Genomic DNA, 21,587 nt, shown 5'->3' with positions numbered 1-21,587 from the left:
ACAAGGTGCCTGTTGCAAGTCTCTGACATCTCGCGCATTAGCTGCAAGTCCTTGGTGGGAGATGATGGTAAGTGAGGCTCTAATTAAAACTGCATTATACATATTCACCTTCAAAGAGCTGTAAATTAGCTCGCTATTTGCACTGTCATTTTTTATCTTGTTACAAAACAGCAGACACACGTGCATACACACACACACACACACACACACACACACACACAAGAAGTGTGAAGACCATGGTGTAAATACGTCAGGAAGACTAGGTGCAATGATGTTAATTGGCCTCACTCGCTCTACCAGCTTTTGTGTCAGTGTTTTTACTAATTCCACTTTTAGCTGCAATAAATTTCCACTTTGTTTCCATTGTGGTAAGTAATGACTTAGCATCTTGTTATATTAAGCTAAAATTTGAGAAACACTCAGATATAAATCCGTCAAATATAGTTTACTGATCAAAAAATTGTATCAACTTTCCCCCAACATAACACTTAAAAACAACATCAATTCAGTTAAGAATGTTAGAAACAACAACAACAACATCCTCCTCCTTGCTCCTCTCTCATGTGTAACTGGTCCAGAAAAGGTGTTAAGAATTTCCTGTCAACATGTAGACGTCTCTAACACAATCTTGTCTCCTGTTCTGCCATTCAGCTTTGAAGGCAACGGCAGGCACAGAGACTTCAGAGAAGGGCTTGGGGGGGGGGGTGAGGAAGGGTGGGGGGGGGGGGGACGCATTTGGTATGTGTGAGTGGTGACTCAGCCTTCCGTAACATCGACTGGTGGCAAGGTCAGTACACCTGGGCAAGGGGAAGCTGCAGATAGCTGAGGAACTGTGAGTATGTGTGTATGTTGATGGAGGGAGTGCAATGTGCTGTCACAGAGCAATCAATGGTGCTGTGACAGTGGTTGGGCATGGCTCATGCAATCTGCAGCACAAGGGGGAGCCAGGTGGAATCATAACTGTCACAACAACAAAAAAAAAGGGGGAATTCATTATTAATGGATAGAGTGGCAATCTCTAAACTTTCTTTGTTTGGCCTCTCTTTCCTCTCATTTTCCTCTGTTCAGACTTCATTTCTGTTTTCACTTCTCATTTTTCGTGCTCTCTCTCCTTCTTCCTCCTTATCCCCCCCTCCATGGTTTCAAACCATCTCTCTCTCTCTCTCTCTCTCCGCCACCATGAATGCCAACTATTGTGCTGTCGGAGGTGTTGTTGGCTCAAAGTGAACGCGTATTGAACTTCCCCCTTTTGACCAGAACATAATCATAACAGTTCCATGAATTTCAATCATGTTCAAGGTGTGAAGACAGCAGTGGGTTTTCATTTTACAGCCATGGAAGGCAGAGAGCATGATTAGAATGATTTGTCCTGCTTCCAACACAAAGCATTTTGTTCTTCGTTTCTGTTGAGATAGGAGCTATGGAGTACAGAGAAACAAATGAATAAAAAATAAAAAAAGGAAGAGAGAAGTCAAACTAAGGAAATGAATGAATGAATAAACAAATACAGATTAATGTGAGAAACTACCTGGAGCCAGCAGCACAGGCTGGGGCCTCTCAAGTGACTCAGCCATGAAAATGTTTTTGTTTTCCTCTGGCTCATAATGGAAAGCCGCAGGGCCCTCGAGACAAAAACAACTCTTGCATACCTGACTTTATTTGCTTTTTTTCTCCCCCCCCCCAACCAGGGTCCCCAAGAATAAACTGATCTTTTGATTAGTGCATATTACAATGAAGCCTGCAGCCTATAACTCACATTATACACTTTTAGATAGCTCTGGTGGGCACTCCGGGGAGCTGGAAGCCCCATGAAACCTGCGTGCCCCACGGTGTGTCTCGTCTACAAAACTCCAGGGCTCCACCAGATCATAAAGCCCTTAAACGTGACAAAAACCCACATAACATCTGTTGAAAAGCCACAGCGAAGCAGTGAATGAGAGTCGTATTATGCTGTGTGAAACAATCTGCGGGCCCCGGCCATCAGTGAATAAAGCCCCATATCAACTAATGATGTGCAACTGTGCACAGTTTTAGCTTGTAGAAGTAAATTACAGCATGTGCATAAGTAGATGACAGATGCAGATATACAAGACTTTTTTTTGGGGGGGACCTATTTTTGGTGTTCAAAAACAGACAAAAAACAACTGAGCGTAGATCCCGCTGACGACGACTAGTAACTGACGTATTCCTCTTATCCACAAATCCTACTTGATAGTAAACATAACGTTTTGAACCGACTACAAAGCAAGAATAACAGATGATAAGACAATAAAACACACTTTGAAGAGATTCATTTTGATTGTGTGTATGTATTTGTGATGAGATCCTAAAAGGAGATTTCCCATGCTCCACTAGCAGACAACCGTGTTGCTTGTCTTGTTTTCTCAGTCCCACATGCCAGCGAATACCACTCCATTACCTTATCCTACTCTGCTGCTGCCAACTATCATTTCTGAAGAAATTTGACTTCTTAAGCAGAACTCTAACCATATGGGTCTCCTGAGTATCTGAAAGAATGTAGTATACTGGCTACTTTCAATAAAAAAAAGTAGAGCAGAAGAGTTGTGTTTTCTTTTCTCATAGATCAGGAGTTTTTACTTGATTTGGTTTGATTTCTGTCTGTTAAATAATAAAGAACCTTGAGTGCTCATTTTTTTTTTTTTTTACATAAATGCCACGCTAACTTTTAGATGACTAGAAAATACATGTTTCTTCATTACATCTCATTAACAATAAGCTAAGCAGAAGACGTTGTGTTCTGTGGTCTGGGAAGAATCGATGCTTTCCAATGACTGATGAATCTAAAACACCTCCAAGAACTCTCTCGTTTACTGTTGTTGGACGAGCAAGAGTTCAGCATGAGGCGGACGTTTGCCATTAACCTCACTAATAGTTACTCTGAAGCGAGGCGAGGGAAAATCATAGGCCATTAACACTGATAGGTTGTATCTCCGACAGGCTTCTTTTGAGAGGCTGAAAGTTCCAGTTGCAAAACCAGTGTTTTTTATTGTAGCGGCGGGCAATTCTCTGGGCTGTTTTATAACAACATGTAAAGAGCAGAATGGTGCCGAATGTCTGAATATTAGCTTGAGAACAGACACTAAGAATTAAAAAAAAAACAAAAAAAAAAAACACATGGTGTGGGTGTTAACGATGTAACCGCACTTAAATGGATGTGGAGAACAAAGCGGGTCAAAGTTCTGACTGTCACTTTTCAACTTCACTCAAAATGCAGACAATTACAGATGATTGCATCTGAAGGATTGTTAGCTTAGATGAAAATGGCAGCTGCACTTGCACAGCTATTTTTACAGAAGAAAGAGACAATTCTACTGTGAATACAGTCTGCAGAATTGCCAGAACTATTATAAAAGCGCTTTTAGTTAACATGCCACATTGTAATTGTTCATCTAGAATTCCTACTGTAAAATTTCCATCGTGAATTAGCAAATTAACAGCAATATGACATTTAAATTACAATCCATTTTTGATATACAGTATTCTGTATGTCCAGCATAAAGCAATAGCCATTCAATGTATTTGCATGTATAATATGTAAAAGCCAGTGCATGAGTTCATTTTAAAGTAATGTAGAAGACAACAACAGGTGGTGGACGTCATCAACTGGGACTAAAATCTTCACATTTACTTTAAATTAGCAGAAAACAGCATTTCAAGACCATCTTGCTTCTTTAATAATGTTTTTTTTCTTCTTCTGAAATAGGACATTAGGACATGCTGCCGAGAGGGACCGTTCAAGAGTATAATCTAAAGGAATCTCACACAGGTTCACATCCTATCATATATGGATCTATAAGAGATCAAACTAGCAGGTTTCTGATTTAAAAAAACACTTAACATTCCTGGACTCTTACATCATATACTGTATACGCCATATCCTGTACATAACTGTGAAGTTCTTTGGATGAAAATGCTACATAAATGCAGTCCATTTACCATACACTAATGTATGGTGAACAAGGTAAAAAGCCATTTTTCATGTCCTTGATGTGCTTCCTGCTCCCCTGCCAGCCCACTAAAATAAAGACTTCCCATGTACGCAAGTGTATCTATACATCTGTGTGTGTGTGTGTGTTTCTATTCATTTTCCCTCTCCCACTCAGAATACAGCCGAGCGAATAAGCTGATGTGTGCGCGTTTGCGTGCGAGACATAAGAGTGAGAGGGTTATACTGCAGTCCGGTAATAGTCCAATTTCAAACAAATTTCCCCACACCATGCTTCTCTCTTCATACACAAGTAAATGCCATATACACAATCATATTTAAATGAAGGCGAGGAGACAAAGAGGAGAGGAGACGGATGGCTCGGAGGCTTTGGAAGGAGGTTGATTTACATGCTCTGTCAATCCCCTGTTGCTGGCCGACATGCATAATTCATCCATTTCATTGACTGCTGGGGAATTCTATTAGGTGATAGAGTGATACTCCCAAGAACAAAAGATGACTGTCCTTTTCATGAGTGTCATCAGGACCAGTATGCATGAGAAATCTAAAGGCCTATTCTATCTGGGCTTGCTGGCACCTGGGGGATGCTATCGATGTCACACAGGGCATTTGTTAAGGAATCTGTTCTCAACATGTTGATCGAACAGCTTCAAGTGTAACATATTCTGTCGTGGTGTTTGCTGGGCTTAATCAGAATAAATGGTGAGCTTGGTGTCCTTGGCAATAGACTCGCCCTGAGCCTGAATGAATTTGGCGCTAGGATCAAGACACTGGTGAATACATTGACAGCATGTTAGAATAAGCCATAGTCTAGCAGGTATCACAATATCAATCTTTCATTCGAGACACAGTGTGCAGATACCTCAGTTAAATAATATCGACAGTCTCACAACAGAGTATGATAAGATATTCTCATTCGGTACAAACCCCTACTATGAAAATCTGTATATACTTATCGAAAAAGGCATCTGCTTTGTAACATTTGTCAATTTAAAAAAAAAACCGATACACTTCTATCGTAATTGGTTTGAGGGTTGGGGGTTATATTCATGTACAGATTTAATATCGGGATCATACGACACAATATCAGCCCGAACCGACAGATGCGGGGCGCCGGGAATGAAAATGAGCGTCATAGTGGATGGCAACTGACTCAGGAGGAGCACAATGGATGTTAGTTTTTAGCTTTATTGTGTTTTTATCCTCAACAATTTAATTGTATTTCACATCTGGGTTATTGCAGTCTTGTATTTACCTTTATTGTTGTGAAATCTATCTATCTAGCATCTGGAACGCCTCACAAATCCCAACAAACATATGTTATTTTGCCTTTTTTTTTTTTTGCCTAGTATGCCATTTTCTACAACATGTCATCTGATGTTGACCCATGAGTGTTCCTCCGCACCTGAACGTAAACACAGAGAAATTATGTTTTATTTCATGCAAGTGAAGCTGTAACCACCTGACAACCAACCTCAGGTCAGGAGTATTATACCAAATTAATCAGACCTATATACTGTTTATACATGCTGCCCACGCACACTCTCACCCTCTTTCTAACCATTGAGAAAGAAAAGGAGAGAGACCTCTTTCCCCTCAAGTGACGATGTTTTGCGTATATAAATATTCATTTTTTGTGCTGTCAGGTTGAACAGTGAAGTTGGTCCCTGGAACCTTCTTCCTGCAAATAAAGCAAGTTGTGAAAGTCGGCGTGGTAGGATTGGTCATCCAACAAAAAGACTGCTATTCAATTCAATTCAATTCAATTTTATTTATATAGCACCAAATCATAAAAAGAAGTTATCTCAAGGCACTTTTCACGTAAAGCAGTCTCTCAGCCAAGTCACGGAAAGAATTCATAACTATGATTAAAAAAAAGTGTGATAATCTGACACGGTGACCATCTCGATCCAGGCATTATGGGCTCTTAAGAGACAGATACAGTAACTCAACAAAGAAAGAAATCCACTGAGTGTTAGACAACCACCTGTTATAAATTTCCATTTCAGGACTTTTCTTCTGTCACCATCTGTCATCACAGACATCAAAGAGTTATAACTGCAGCACGTGAAGTTCACGTGCTCTACGTGGCAATATGGACAGGTGATATAAAAACAGCGGCGATGCCTGTCTTCTGAAACGTTATGAATAACATACTAATGACACTCTTCAAAGACTCTTCAAAAACCTTTATATGACACATTTTGAAGGATTCTACTGTGTCTTTAAAGGTATCCTAAAGTACCTCTAAAGAAAATGTCAGCTAGTGGAGCAAATAATAAATAATTACTGGAGAGAATCAGACCAAGAATCAGTATTGTCTAAAAAACTACTGCACATGCTGCACTCGTTTTGAATTACCAACATTATCTGAGTGGCTCTGGGTAAAACTTCACTCTCCTCTATTGTGAACACAGACTGGAAGAGAGACAAAAAGAAAACAAGATATATGACGAAGTTGAAGCATCGGAGGCAGAAGCTCGATGTGATAATCCCCGCTGTCAGTGAGTCACCCCGCTTTCAAATTGGTAGCGTTGACACATCTTCATAAACTTTCATCTCGTATCTGCGGCTTCGGCGTCACCACTTTCAAGGCCTTATTTGTGCTGTGCTCCAAAGACCAATTAGAAACCCCCTTTGCAGATTCCACTTTCTCTCTCTCTCTCTCTCCCTTATACTGCACACCACGTCGATTTTTTAACTGACACATCTATCTTCTATCTCTCATGTAATGCCTGAGAGGGACAGGAGACTCTCAAGGAGAAAAAAAAAAAGAAAGTTCCACTACTATTCTTCTTAATTGGTAATGTCGTACTGAAATCAAAAGAACAGTCTGGGTATTTGCCGCGCGATCCGTTTCTGCTCTGAAGGCGGGAGCGTGGGGGTCCACTTCAGTATCGAAAAGACTTCCCCTGGTTGTTCAGATTTAAGCTTGCTAATTACCAGTGGAGACACCCTAGGGGGGCCCGGGTATGCACGCTGGATGGTGTTTTGTAATTAATACAAGCTAGATTAATAATTACCTTTTTAGCCAGCTCCCACCGGAGGTCAGGGGTGCTCACGGACAATTCCATAGGTGTTAAAGACATTTAACTTGAGATATGGCGCTGTGTGCGTGGAACTACAGATTGGACAGTTTAATGATATTCTATCTCACACCACGCTGGAGCTTTGTGGTTACCAACGTGATGACCTTACATTTAATTTCACTGAAAGTGGAAATCCCATTCTGGGCTGGATTAAGATGAATGAGCCCTTTTTTTCCAGCAACTTTGTGTTGACCTCACAAGTTGCAAAGTTATTATTCTACAGGACTGGTACACAGGGGTTAGGTAAACAAAGTGCTTTCTTAATTGGTGGGAATCAAACTTCCCACGTCTAGTGCTATTCTCTCTAAGGGATTTGGGCAGCTTTGCCTTAGCTAATGAGCGCCAGAGGAGTGAGAGCACAGGCGCTGTGACACTCTCTCTTGGCTCTTAATTTGTGAACTTCCCCTCAGCTGGCAACCCCGAAGCCTCGTCTCCCGGCTGAAGCGGCTCCGTTGGCACGTCCAGGTCCCCCCCCCCCCCCCGCCCACCCCCGGGGCTCTTGGGGTAGCGGTGGCAGAATAGCATTAACATCTTAGGGAGCAGGCGCCAAAACTAACCTGCTTGCTCCTGGAGACCAGAGCCACCGGGTACAAAGGAGCAGTACGTTACGGTCTCTGTTGATTTTCAAAAGCTAGGAAGGTGTGAGACCCAGGGGACACTGAACACAGCTTCAGAATAACTACTGGCAACATTGATGGGCAAAGATGATTTTTGAAAGGTGGGTTTGAATAAGGTAAAGCTCACCTGTTTCTATCAAAAAGAGCAGAAACATGCCCCAGTAAAGGTGTATTTAGCAGCATAGAAAATCCAACCTACAGCCAGAGTTTATGTTCATACCTTTCTTCTAGCAGCTTGTCTTCAAACATCCAACGGACATGCGGCGCAGGGTAACCGGTGGCCACGCAGGGTAGCAGCACGCTGGCGCCCACCGCCTTAGTCACAGACACAGGCTGCACCAGGAACTCCAGTTTCCTCTCTTCTCCGGTTTCTTGAACGGGAAAAAAAAAAAAAAAAGGGGTCAGGGTTAAGGCCGAGGTTAAGGTTGGGGGGTGAGTAAGTGAGGCAGAGCAGCAACCTTCTACTTAACGGGTGTCATCTGTCTTAAACACTTCAAAAGAACTCATGTCTGAAGGAACGTTCTTCACACCCAAACCAAGAACGGTGTCCGTGTCCATGTTGATCACTGAGACAGCTGAAGTTTCAAGCTCTTTAGGAGTTCAAAGTGATCCCCCATAATTCCAGCTGCGGCTAACTGCATCAGCAGCATCCTGCAAATAACCAGAAGGTCATATTTGACCTCCAGAACATACATAAGACTTTTTATCATTCTGTGAGTTTAGTTTAGATCACATCAGAGCAGGAGTTCAATTAACAAAACAGAGACGTATCAAATCATCTTCATTCCTTTTTCGACTCTCCAGAAACACCAAAGTTACTTTATTCTCAAAGTAACTTTGGTTAATGATTCATGGTTACTTCAAAGAAACCAAATAAAAATAAAATGTATTTTTGTTGCTTCAACATCTGCTAGCATCCAAACAAAAATTCCTTTCAATTTTCTCACACAGCTTTATGGGTTTTTTTTTTTTTCTGTTGTGTGCACGCAGGCTTTTGCCACTCCACCACACATCCTTGGAGAAGACATAGAGAGATAAAGGCTCCCATCGGGGTCTTGTTGAAGCCTGATTTACGACCGCTAATATCTTTCTCTGTGCTGGCAGGAGCCTGGTGCTTAACAACTCAGTAAATAAAACTTCTACAGGGATGAGGCAAGACTCTACTGCTACAATGGAATTCAGCCCCCCCCCCCCCTCCCCTTTTGAGCTGATAACCCCACTGGGAGTCTCACCGCTCCTTCATCTGTCTCTACAGCTGGGAAGATTTCTTAATTTCTTAAAAGGTAATAAGCAACCCAGAGAGGACACCGTGTGCCTCTTTAATCAAAGGATCCCCTGAACTATATATTAATTTCAATTTACTGCACAAGAGGTTCTACAATAGCCTAGAAGCTCTAACATAATTGCACTGTAATCAAGGATGTGAAAATGTTTGATTAACTGGTTACAAGTGGAGACAAGCAGGAAAAAGCGCTCTCCCTATTGGACAACAATGGAAGTATAGTCTCCAGTAAATCTAAATCATTAAGCTTCTTCTTGCCATGTCACTAAAATTATGATTATGAAATCTAACATCTTGTAACAGCAATAAAAACCTACTTGTGTGCAGACTTACTGGACAATATTTAGCTTTTTTTTTTTCAGATTACCTGGCACTATCTGGAGCTGCGCCTCGTCGCTGAATTTCGACGACCCCACGTTCTCCACCAGGCAGCGGTAAAGGCCGGCGTCCTCCTCCGTGGCGTTGCTGACCACCAGGGCGCCGCCGGGAAGTAGGATCAGCCTGGCGCTCAGCTCCAGGGGCTGACGGTCTTTCTCCCACCGGGTAAAGGGCACCAGGTCCGAGTTGACCTCGCACGCCATCACCTGGCTGTCCCCTAGACGCACGGAGGACGGCGTCGGCTGGCTGACGAACCTCGGTATGCCTGAGAAAGAACAAGACAAGGATGTTGAACAAACGCTTGATGTTTCAACATCAACAGAATGACAAATATTTCTGTAACATTTCAGAGGTAGGAGGAAATAAATGTCACAAACAATGGGAATTCAAATATTCATCTATACACATAAATTATTAAAGGTTTTAAAAAATCAGTCTCTTAGTGATGGAGCCAGCATACCACGCTCTTTTTTTTTTTGTCAGAGAGTTAGAAGAGTTTTGTTTATGTCATATAAGAGTTTTCTGTTTATTTTTCCTGACTGGTTTGAAGCGGACAGAGCTCAGTCGCTGACATGAACCAATCAGGGTTTAGCAACATTTAAATCAGATTCTGATTAACAGTTAATGGTTTGCTTGGTCTCTCTTAATCAAATCTGATCAAACCAAACCCACACAGACCTGACGAGGAAGAAGAGCTTTTGAGCATAAACTCTTAATATATTGTACTTTGATTGGTGTTTGTTTAGTCATGAATATTTAATATTATAGAGAAACACTAAAGGGGCTGCAATGAAGGCTTCTTGGACACATTTGACTTCCAGTTATTACATTCACATCTGTGAGACATTCAAAAGGAGAAATCATACTTTTTAAAGAGCCCGATTGGAAAATAAACAGACATCCTGGACTTTTTAACCACAGCAGCGGGAGGAAGTTATAAAGAACTTGGAATATCTGTTATAAACCATGACGAGATGTATGTTTGGCCTTATCTTAAGAGCTGGGAAATACAACAGCGTATTGGAAGTGACATCTTGCGATCCATATTCAGGATAGGTTCTCAGGAGCTTAAAACGGCCAAATATGCAACCACCCCACCCCTCCACCCCCCCTCCCCCTCCACTCCCTTACCCCCCGACCTCTTTGCCACGCGGAGCAGGAGACACACAGCGCTAATTAAAAAAGGCTGGATCCACAGGCTGTTTGTGCTGCTGTACCCCGACTTTCATCTCTACGCAAAATAATTATTTCCTGCGTTTGAAGCCATTGATCTGAAACCAACACTCGCGGGGCGTGCGCGCCTCGAAACAATCGCGCACAATGGCTTCAATTAAAAAGAACTTACAATATGTAAACTGCAAATGGTATTCTTGGGTTTATTAGTGGGGAAGAGGGAAGAGTTGTTTTTTTTTTTAAAAAAAAAAAGTGAGAAGGCCACTGCATCAACAATAAAAAAGAATATCATGCTGTGTTATTACCATGGAGGGCCTCTTGAATTTTTGGGCTGACTGTGGTCGTGTCCTTGGTAACGTGTGTGTGTGTGTGTGTGTGTGTGAAAGAGAGATGAATGGATGATGCTGGTTTTTTTTTTTTTTTTTAGTGTGTGTTTATTTCTGAATGCAAGTTCTCTAACAGGAAGTGATGTTGAAGTCTTGCTGAGTGATGATTTGTCATCTTCGCCCCCTTCTCACCTACAGACAGCTCTTCAAATCCCCTACCAAGAGCGGCTCCGGGGTAAATCACACTTTAAGATAAGGCCCCAACAGCTACAGACTCCCCCCCCCCTCCTGGGTCGGACCGACGTGCGCGGCTTCTATGAGTGTATCTCACCACAATAGTTGGACTAATATGGGCTTAGCAGATGCCAGTACTGATATTTTTGTATCAAGGCTGCCAATCACCTACTGTATAATCACAACAGAGTAGGAAAAGCCTCAGCTGTATCATTTAGATTAAAGTCACGCTCTCCAATGAATCAAATACTCCTTTTTTTTTTTTAAATAGTAAGCAGCTGTAAAGCAGGGTGAGTGAACATTGGTATATACATCACTTTTGATGAAAATCTTAAATGTGAAAACCTAATTTTGTTTCCAGGGTTACGTAGCAGTGGTGACGAGGCCATGACGGCAGGTATATGATGATATTTATGGAATTAATCAATCCACTGAATCTGAATATCATGTTATTTTATTCTATAAATCATATATATCATGGTCTTTACAGTTATGCTGATCATTTGAATTATCTTGATGATTATTAACAAACTGTACATTATTTTATCTGGTAAATCTTATATTATCTAATGCCCCAAAGCCTGCCGTCTGATTCTAAAGGAAAGGCAATAACGTCTTATGAATGTGCTGCTGTTAATTTCTAATCTATTTCGTTTGAGTGTGTCTCAGCCTCCCTAGAGTGCTCCCTCAGCATCCTATTGTCTTTGGTATTATATGGTTTTGTGTGCTGAGGAGTGACATATTAATATGTTTTATTAAATTTTCCAACACGGAGTGGCTGCTGCTGATATTTCATCAAAAGGCCGACGTCTGCTCAACATACAGACGATATATGCAATACAGCAAATATCTCTTGACAAACATGGCTGCACACAAAACGACTTACACTTACACTGCCCTCATGATACTAAGTACAACTCAGCTCTCATATCTACAGTAGTTTATGTGCCCACAAAGCACAACAAACACTTCAAGTTAGCCGTCTTGGATCTTTGCCCAAAAACTGATAAAGACGAGACTAGAGACGTTAAACTTAAGACAGAGCTCTCTACACAAGGAATGGAAATCTCTCAGCCCATAGAGCAATGACATTTCAAAAGAAAAGGTTAAAAAAAACTATGTCCCCGATTTAATGCGCCCCAGGTTTAATAGCTGGATATATACCCACGACTTTGTGCACCGATGTGAGAGTTGACATTTGGCCTAAAAAGAGAGCCCTGAACGTCATCGGAAGACATGACAAGAAAAAAAAAGGACTGTATGTTTATGGAGAGAGGAGAGAACCTGACCCCCCTTCAAAACTTAAGCTCAGCTCGTTGTGAGCACTTTCTCACTTAGTCTGCAGTGACTCTGCTGTTCTTCCAGCCCTCAAATCGACTAATCCTTTGTTCCTCCGAACTCATCACATCTCTCCAGGCTGAGTTCATCAGTTTGCAGTGTCTTGAGGGTGTTTGTGTGTATGTGTGTGTGTATGTGGGGGGGATCCTAACTCACAGCCAGCGTTAATGAAGTGTTTGTGTCTATTACGTATGGGTGTGTTCACGGATGTGTGTTTATGTGCACATTAGGTGCGGGTCAGGGCAGGGCATTGTAGACGGGGAAGCGGGGAGCGTCGATGCTAAGGCTATCGATTCCAATTAATCACAATTCTTCCGTTTAAATCGACTGGGTGGGGGAGATTCATTTTCCACACCCTTGGGTCAGCAGCTTCTATTGAGCAGAAGAAGAATAAATGAGAGAAAAATGTGATTATCTTATTATATGATTATCCGATTGTGCCTTTGGAAAAAAAAACAAAAAAAACCCTCATTTTCTTCGCAAATAAACGGTTAACCCAGCGGTGTCACCAAATGCTTCCTTTGTGAGGAGAGTTTAGTCAGATTCACCAAACCTTACATCATCTGCTTGGCTTTGCCAGCAGAGCTTATAATCATATGAATGCTAATGAATGAATGTGTCCATCATTCAATGGAGATTAGCAACAAAAAAAAAAAAAACAGAACTGTGCCGCGGAGAGAGCTACGAACAGGCGTAACGACCGTCTGCCCCGCCTCAGAGCGAAAGCGAGTGTATCCACGCACGCACATACACAGACATACACTTAAATCACACAGTTGGGTTCCTACTATTCTTAATTAAAATCTGGTATAGAATAACAATGAGCAGCTTAATGGAATATGCAGAAGGCTTTAAGGATCTCCCTCTAGATTCAACTGAATTAGTAACTGACTGCAGAATCGCTGCCTTTCACCTTGGATCAAAAAAAAAAAATACAACTGTGCTCTATGTTATATTTTCATGCCATGTCTGTTAAGGTAATTAAGAAAAAAACTAAGAAAATAAATGGCTCATTTTCTGGAGCTGCTCAGAGAGCTTTACCTCCATATATGGCTGTATGGCTTGACAAAATGCTGTGTTTGGACTGGAAACATGAAATAACTCTCCTTTGTGAAAAAAAAAAGAAAAAAAAATGGAATTTGGGGATGGGAGGGTGGGGGGAGGGTGGGGGGGGTTAAAAAGCGGCCACATTTAATGCTGCTGAGAGACTGTAAGTGTTTATACTGAAGGACAGCGTCTAACTAGAGTAGATCATCTGAGCAGGAAACTTTATTACTGTTGTTTGGGTTTAATTCTTTACCTCAAATGACTATAGAGATGACGCTATCTGACTGATTAAGGCCAAATAAACATGTTTTCCAGTATAATGTAATTTATTAATGCGATGTATGTATATATTTGATGCCACATATGCTGTCAACTCTGACTAGATTATATTTCAAAAGGCATTATAATCAAATCTGTGCATAACATAACAATCCAAATCCAATTTAACTCCTTTCAAGCAGCTATATTAACGACAGAGGAAGGACAGACATGAGACGGAGGAGCCCTGCCTGGTGCTCTGCCTTTAATTATCATAAAAAAAAGAAATCCTTACAAATCTAGCAAACGTATGACAACATTTGATAAAATAGCTCAATTTCAACGAATCCTGACTTAAACATAAGTACTTAAACATTTACTACGTCGCACGACAACAGTCTTATCTTAACCTTCAACCTGGCAGTCAAAACATGTAAAAACTGTAACAACACTAAACTTCATGCTAGGCAAATGCTGTCAAAAGACTCAATTTCAGTCAAAAAAGCCAGAAACAAAGAAACACTTTGTGCCTCGGCTGGATGAGTCATGCCTACGAGCATTATGGGATACTGGCTAAACCTTCCCCCAAGTCTGAGTTTATTCATTTCCTAGACTGGACTGATCAGCCTGTTGGGCTGATGTCCAGCTGCGGCCCTCTGCTGGGGACAAATATAGGGGATAAATGTTAAGTTATTGCAGATTTATGGTAAATGTTAAATGGACTGCATTTATATAGCACCTTTCTAGTCTTCCAACCACTCAAAGTGCTTCACACTACATGCCAACATTCACCTTATTCACACACATTCTCATACACTGATGGCAGAGGCTGCCATGCAAGGTGCCAACCTGCTAATGCTAATACCTGCTAACACTCATTCACACACTGACACACACACACACTCACACACCAATGACACAGCCTTCAGGAGCAATCTGGGGCTCAGTATCTTGCCCGAGAACACTTCAACATACTGAACGGAGGATCAAACCGCCGATCTTCAGATTAGCCGGACGACCTCGCTCTACCTCCTGAGCCGCAGCCGCCTGACGATTTATCTTACATCGCTTGGTCAGTTTTGTTGCTTAGTGATGTACTTACAGGTAATAAGACGGCCGATGAGACATCATGCAAAGATAATTCCTGCACAACTGCAATTGTGTCTCGGAGCGAGAGAAGAATGATGGCTAGATTTGCCGTTTTGCAATCATGAACAATCAGAAGGGAGAAATACATCACAAAAGGAGGCAGAGATGCCAATTTCTTCACTGATAGCAGAAATCAGTAGACCAGAACGTAACACAGTCGCAACTGGGACTTTCATTCTTATCAAGCTATTATTTCCACTACTTCTCTACTTCCACTACTCGTGCAGAGGTGTGTGTGCGCACGCGGGTGTTTATTTGTACTTTAAAAAGTTTAAAACGCCGTGAAACAATCAGAAAATAATGTTTTTATTTATCTGATTCACTGCTTTGTTCTTGCTGACGTCGCTCCCTCTCTTCATTCACTCTCTAGCTCGCTTGACCACGGCTGCTCTCTCTCTCTCTGGATTCAACAAGTCCACGCCTATTCTCTGGGGGCTGGTGAAAGTAATTCTGGGAAATGTGGGAAATCAATACCTGAAATTGAAGTACACAAGTCAGGTTGAAGAAAAATGGGAAAACTACGAAAGTAAATTAAAGACCTTCATGTCAGAGAAATCTCTGAAATGAATCGACTGTCACAAACTGATATTTACCAGAGGATGACCGTCCGTCCCACCCCCCCCTGCTCTTTAGACACTGTCGTCCCTTATCTATTAGAGTTTTGCAACTCATGTACACAAAGACGCAGCAATCACAGTCCTATTGTCGAATTATGAATTTCACAATACCAGAATGAGCTAATTCAAGTTTGCTAAGCCAAAAAAAAAAAAAGACCAATTTCAGTCAGTGAGGTGATGGATCCAACACTGGATGAAGAGTCAATTAGACAGTGTGTAAAGACATCCAATCAATGGTAGGGGAAAATCTGAGACTCAGAGAGAATGGGAGAGTGGCAGGGTAATCAAGCAGTCCAAAAAGAAGACAATAACGTCTATTAGATGTATTGGCTTTGAGAAAAGCGTGCGCTTTAGGCGAGGTCTAAATGTATTTCCACACTGTAAAAAACCCCCCTCGTACAATATGTGCTTTGCTTTATTCTGCTCACAGCCTCTATCTGTTCATGCTCCCTTTAAGACCAGCTGCGGCGTACGTGATCATTAATTCCCTAATTGAAGGTTTCAGAGCTTCAGGGCAGAAAATTTCTAAGGGCTTCCTTCATTACAGCAAATCATACTATTCAGGCTAGACACATAAGGTTACTTTTCTTACAGTAAAACAGTAAAAAAAAAGTATCCACGCCTTATTGATATTTTGTTCTTTGAGGGGATTTCAAATGTATAATTTAAAGAGCGCTCCGTTCAGTCAGTCGAACACAAAGAGGAACTCTTCAAAGTGATACGGATACACAGGTAGGTAGTTACTGGTTTATTAGGCACACCTGTACAGTTTGATGCAATCCAATACAATCATGACAGCAACACGTCCTGACTTTGTATGATGTTTTATGATTTTTTAAACATGAACTTGGTGGTGATGTTGTTTTGGACTTATTTCTACACCCTTGTGTGTGTGTACAGAAGGGTCAGTTCAAAAAACTACTAAACTACTGTAGGATTCATTATACAGGGATATTTTATTGGGTAATATAGTTTTACAGGTGTTAGAGCACTCACACCTTCTGTAGAGGTTTAGACTTTCTGTGTACAAGTCGTAAGGACAGTGTGATATATTTTCCTGTGTGATTAAAACTTTTAAAAAGTAAACATTGCACTTATTTGAGTGTTATGCATCAAATTTCACTTTTTACTTTTAAGAGTGGATTTAAAAGTCAGTAGGCTGATTCCTTCTGGGTTTATGAGAGAGCGCTGTTGGGCCTAAATGTTCAGAGCACATGAAAATAAACATCCCATTAGTGAAGCATCGGTTATATGTGATAACTAATACATTAATGAACAAGCTAATGAGCATTCGATCGGCAAAAACTTTATCAGCAACTAGTTTGATAATCGTTTCATTGAGATTTTTCATGCAAACATGCCGAAATTCAATTCAATTCATATTCAAATGTGCATATTTGCAGTCTTAAATAAAACATCTCTTGGTTAAACATCCTCTTGGGTTTTGGGAAACTGGATAACCGTTGGATAATTTTAACCGTTTTCTGATGTTTTACAGACCAAATGACGGGAAAATAAACGGCATATTATTCGGCAATGAAAGTTGCAGCTGTAATCAGATGCATATAAAACTGATTTCTGCTCTGAAAGACATGCATATATTCCTACTTTGCTCTGTCTGTTATCAAACATTCATTGCATTATATTGCATGACCCACTCAAATGCATTCACTTCAAACTACAAAAAAAAAAGAAAAGATTGTCTCCCCTCCGGCTCCTTTATCACTCTTAATAAAAGGCAATTCAGGGTTTATGGTGCACAGAAAAAAAAAGAGATTCTTCTATCTCTCTGATGCAGTAAAGATCATTGTGAAATGTAACTTTGAGGGGCAGTGCTTTGGTAATGTTCTTAAGTGGCTGTGCATGTTACATGAAAGCCGCAGCATGAATTCTTTATATCCTACGCCAAGAGGGAGTTTGCTTTTTGGGTTTCATACAAATATGGGATGTGGTCAAAAATGGGGCTGATTTGAGTATTTTACAAAGAACAAAAAAATGTTTAATTACAAAGTTGGTATGGCTTGATAGGGGAAACGATGATGGACACACTGCCACCAATTTATGTGGAAGCCTGTGGGTGTTCACCCCAAAAATACAGACATGTGAACTTGTTCAAATCTGTAAAGTCGACTGCGTTTTTACACTGAACAATATCAACAGAAGTGCAGGAAACATAAACTTTGAAGGTCCTGTCAGTGTTGTGTTTGGCTGATTTTCACTTCCTACACTGCAAAAGGTGACAACAACCTTTATCCTGTCGGTGGGTGACAGGTGGGAGATTGACAAGAATGAAGACAGGATTAATTATAGCTGTGTGTTAGAACCTAATAAAGTTGTCACTGAGGCACTTTATCATGTATGAAGACTGACAAGACTGACATACTGTCAAAATTAGGAAATTCACAGTCTGGCTGTGTCATCACAACATATTTGTCTTCATCAGCGACGGGGAGGGACGACTGGAAGTCACTAGCAGAGATGATGTTTTACCACAAAAGAAATCGTCTAAATCTTCGTTCAATTAAAGGCGTAGTGTGCAGGATTTGTTGGTAGCTGTTTGTAAACACACAATTCAAAGTGGGCCCCTCCTCCCTGGCTGAATGACACCAGAGCAATTTGAGAGTAGGGCAGAAGAAAGAGAGTGAGAGAGAGAGAGAGAGAGAGAGAGAGAGAGAGAGAGAGAGAGAGACAGATCAAGAAAGAGAGCAGCAGTGGTCGAGCGAGCTAGAGAGTGAATGAAGAGAGGGAGCAGCGTTAGCAAGAACAAAGCAGTGGATCAGATAAATAAAACGTTATTTTCTGATTGTTTCACAGCAGTTACTTTCTAAAGCACAAATAAACACGCCCACACCTCCGCACAACCCTGCTGGAAGGTGCTGCATTGCTGGATTTTGTGTAAATGCAGCCGAAGCGCTCGCTTCATCCTGTACGCTGTGGCCTCTCTGCTCTGTGTGTGTGTGTGTGTGTGTGTAGCTCAGCCCCGCCCTCGGTCAAACAGACACAGACCTGTCCTCTTTATACATCCACGACACAGACAGAGAGCAGAACGGAGAGGAGAGGAGAGGAGAGGAGAGAGACGGAGACAGCGAAGTAACCTGGTCGCTACGTTACGAGTCCCTACCTCACACCCTGCGCGCTGTTATTGGCTGGGGGGCTACACACCCACTGCCCAAAGGCCGACGCCCACAAATGTCCCCAAACACAGCAAAATAATAAGAAAATAAGGAAATACTAAAATACTAATACCAGATAATACACCACCACACACTTCTAGTAGGTCATAAGTGACGATTGAGAGGGATTATTTTTGTATGAGTCTATATATTGCTTTTTAGCAAAATCCTGCATAGTGCGCCTTTAATGTATTCTGTTTTCATCTGATCCAAACAGCTGTTTGTTACAATAAATGGACGACAAGGACACAAGTTTACAACCAAGTTATAAATAGAACCAATAAGCCTTTGGCAGACTGAAACATTTAATGTTAAGTCAATCTGCGGAAAACAGTGGAAAAACTGTGGCTTGATGTTGAATCGGTACTTTTGCACCCAATGATGTGTGCGCAAAACAATGGCAACCACAAAAAGCATACACACTCCCCAAACACAATAATATTTCTGTTGTGTACACACATCAGAGGGACAGACAGAAGATGGATGGGTGGCGTTCCGCAGGAGTCAGCCTCAGACAGGGTTTCTTATTTTATCTACTGGGCTGTAAAAATGGCTCCTGGGTGTAGGAAATGACAGAAAGAGCATATCCTGACCTTGTAACCAGTCAAAGCCTGAAGAGAGTACAGTAAAAACCTTTAGGAGACAGCTGGTGTCCCAATTCCTGATATGACAACCTAAAGACTATGATGGCAGAAGGAGAAAAAGAAAAAAAACACAAAAAAACCCACTTCATTTTTAAAAACAAAGATGCAAACAGAAGCCTGCTGGAGTGTAGCGCACTTAAGGCATTGATCCTCAGCCAACAGACACCTTTAAGTATGTTGAGCCAACTCTGCAGGGCTTAACATCTCTGATAGCTCTTAGCCAGGGGAGGGATATTTTTAACTGCTAAACCACTCTGGGTGCAGAGCAGATGTTGTGCAAAGAACGCCCTTCTAAACATTTATGACTATCAGCGGATGGGCCCTAGGGCGCAGCTGCTCTTTAGAGTACAACTGAGGCGAGGAGTCACCTCAGTCTGTGAACATTTCTCACTCTGTTTTGTTTTTAACAACTACGCCCAGGAAGATAGAATATATAACACGCGCTTTTAGAGGACGATCACTGCCAGCAAACGCCAGTAACCTGCCTGTCCATCCTGCGTGTTACTATGTGACAAATCGCTTGTCTGACTGCTGATTTTTTATTTTTTTTTTCTGTTTGCATTTGTTAGTAGAAAGAAAAGAACAGATCAGCCTACAATGAAATCACACACAATCAATTGTGTCTGGATGGGAAATGACACATCAGGATGAGGCTGCTGGCACGGTTGGCACTGTGACAGCTCCTGATTGCCTGTTGTGGGAAGAGACGGAGGAGAGGCTACGAGGACGCTCGCGGATGGTGATGGATGGAGACGGACACATGACAGGGCCGGGTCAGTTGCCATGGGAACATCAAGGGGAAGGGAATGAATATTTTCCTTTTGTATGTTTGTTTTGATTCCATAACTGCGCTTTCATCGGACAGTTTAATACATTTTTTAAAAAACATGTCAACCATCTAAATCATGTGTAAAATGTATTAAAGCTTTTTCAGTGTAATTAATTCAAACTCAAAACAGCCTGTTTATCTTTGAGAGGAATGATTATTATAAGGAGTAAAATCCTTTATAATATGACCAGTGCTTAACAAATCAAGGTCATTTCATTCATGTAAAAACGATACCATCAAGTCTCCAGTAGAAACAGTAGAAAAATATTACTCACAGTTGACATCATATCACCCAACACGAGTATTTACATACTTGTTTACAACAATCACATACGTAAGTGCCGCATAAGTACCTGCTATAACAAGCAAAACCATAAAACCTGGCTTGCAAAAATGGACGCGTTTCTGTACAGCTCTCTCTCTCTCTCTCTCTGTCTCTCCACACAGACAAAAACTGTCAATACTCGTTACGAGCCATCCAGCCAGAAACCGCACCCACACAGCGGGGGTCATTTGTCAACTTTTGAAGTGTCACTGTGAAACTGTGGCCTCGCAAAGGAAAAAAAATGTTTTTTTTTCCTTTATAATTAATAAGTAACTGAAACGTAGGGCTGCAAATAATCGTTTTCATTATCGACTAATCTGCCAAATATTTTCCTCAAATCAACGTTAATCATTTGATCTGTGAAATGTTCAAAAAAAATTGAGAATCACAGTTTCCCAGAGCGCAAAATGACTTCTTCAAGTATCTAGTTTTATCTGACCAACATGCAAATCCCAAAGATACTCAGTTTACTATCACATGAGACAAAGAAAAGCAGTAAATCCACGTCTGAGAGGCTGTAGTCAGGTGATTCTTCTTTATTTGAAAAGTTACTAACTCAATTTTTTGCCTTTTGTATCAACATTTTCTTAACACTTGTGCTCGAGAGGAAGCTGAGGGATGTGACTGTGTTTCAACGTTGGATTCTAAAGTTTAATACGATAATATTTTAATAATATCCTCAGTTTGAGAGTCAGCATGTATCATTTAATCTCTCGTTCCGGGGTCTTCCCATGCGCGTTCACCTGTTCGCATTTAGACCTCCGAGCTAACGCCCCCAGAGTATCTTGGGAAAAATAGCCCTTTTTCATTACAGGTAATTTGAGTTGTAGCTGAAACAATACTGATTGCATTAGGGCCCCTAATCATGTTAAGGTGTCTTATTTTATCACTAGGAATTTAGCTCATTCTTGGCCCATTTTGAGGCTAACCTTCCGCAGAAGTCGTTGCCATGGGAGACCGTGGCAGCGGCTGTTCCCATTACGCGAGCACAGATAAATGTGTTGGAGGCTACGACCGTACATCCCTTCGCTCTTTCTGTCTCACCTCCCCCCCGTTTTCCCTCGCTCCCTTATCAAAGAAAGGATGGGAGGGGGAGGAGGAGGATGAGGAGGAGGAGGTGAGAGGTAAGAGAGGATGCAGA

General features: G+C 41.4%; 1 protein-coding gene across 6 annotated transcripts in view; it reads right to left on the bottom strand.

Annotated features, from left to right (window-relative positions):
- neo1a (neogenin 1a) overlaps positions 1-21,587 on the bottom strand; it is a 159,794-nt gene that overhangs the window by 63,080 nt on the left and 75,127 nt on the right. For all 6 annotated transcript variants that reach the window (XM_044354890.1, XM_044354904.1, XM_044354898.1 and 3 more), the window contains exons 3-4: positions 9,323-9,598; positions 7,894-8,044 (exon numbers count right to left, since the gene is read on the bottom strand). In XM_044354890.1, coding sequence (XP_044210825.1) covers positions 7,894-8,044; positions 9,323-9,598 — 427 coding nt within the window. The remainder of the gene's footprint in view (positions 1-7,893; positions 8,045-9,322; positions 9,599-21,587) is intronic.

This window comes from Thunnus albacares, chromosome 1 (assembly GCF_914725855.1).
Source record: "Thunnus albacares chromosome 1, fThuAlb1.1, whole genome shotgun sequence".
In the NCBI taxonomy this organism is placed as follows: domain Eukaryota; kingdom Metazoa; phylum Chordata; class Actinopteri; order Scombriformes; family Scombridae; genus Thunnus; species Thunnus albacares.
This window is presented reverse-complemented; position numbering and strand designations above follow the sequence as displayed.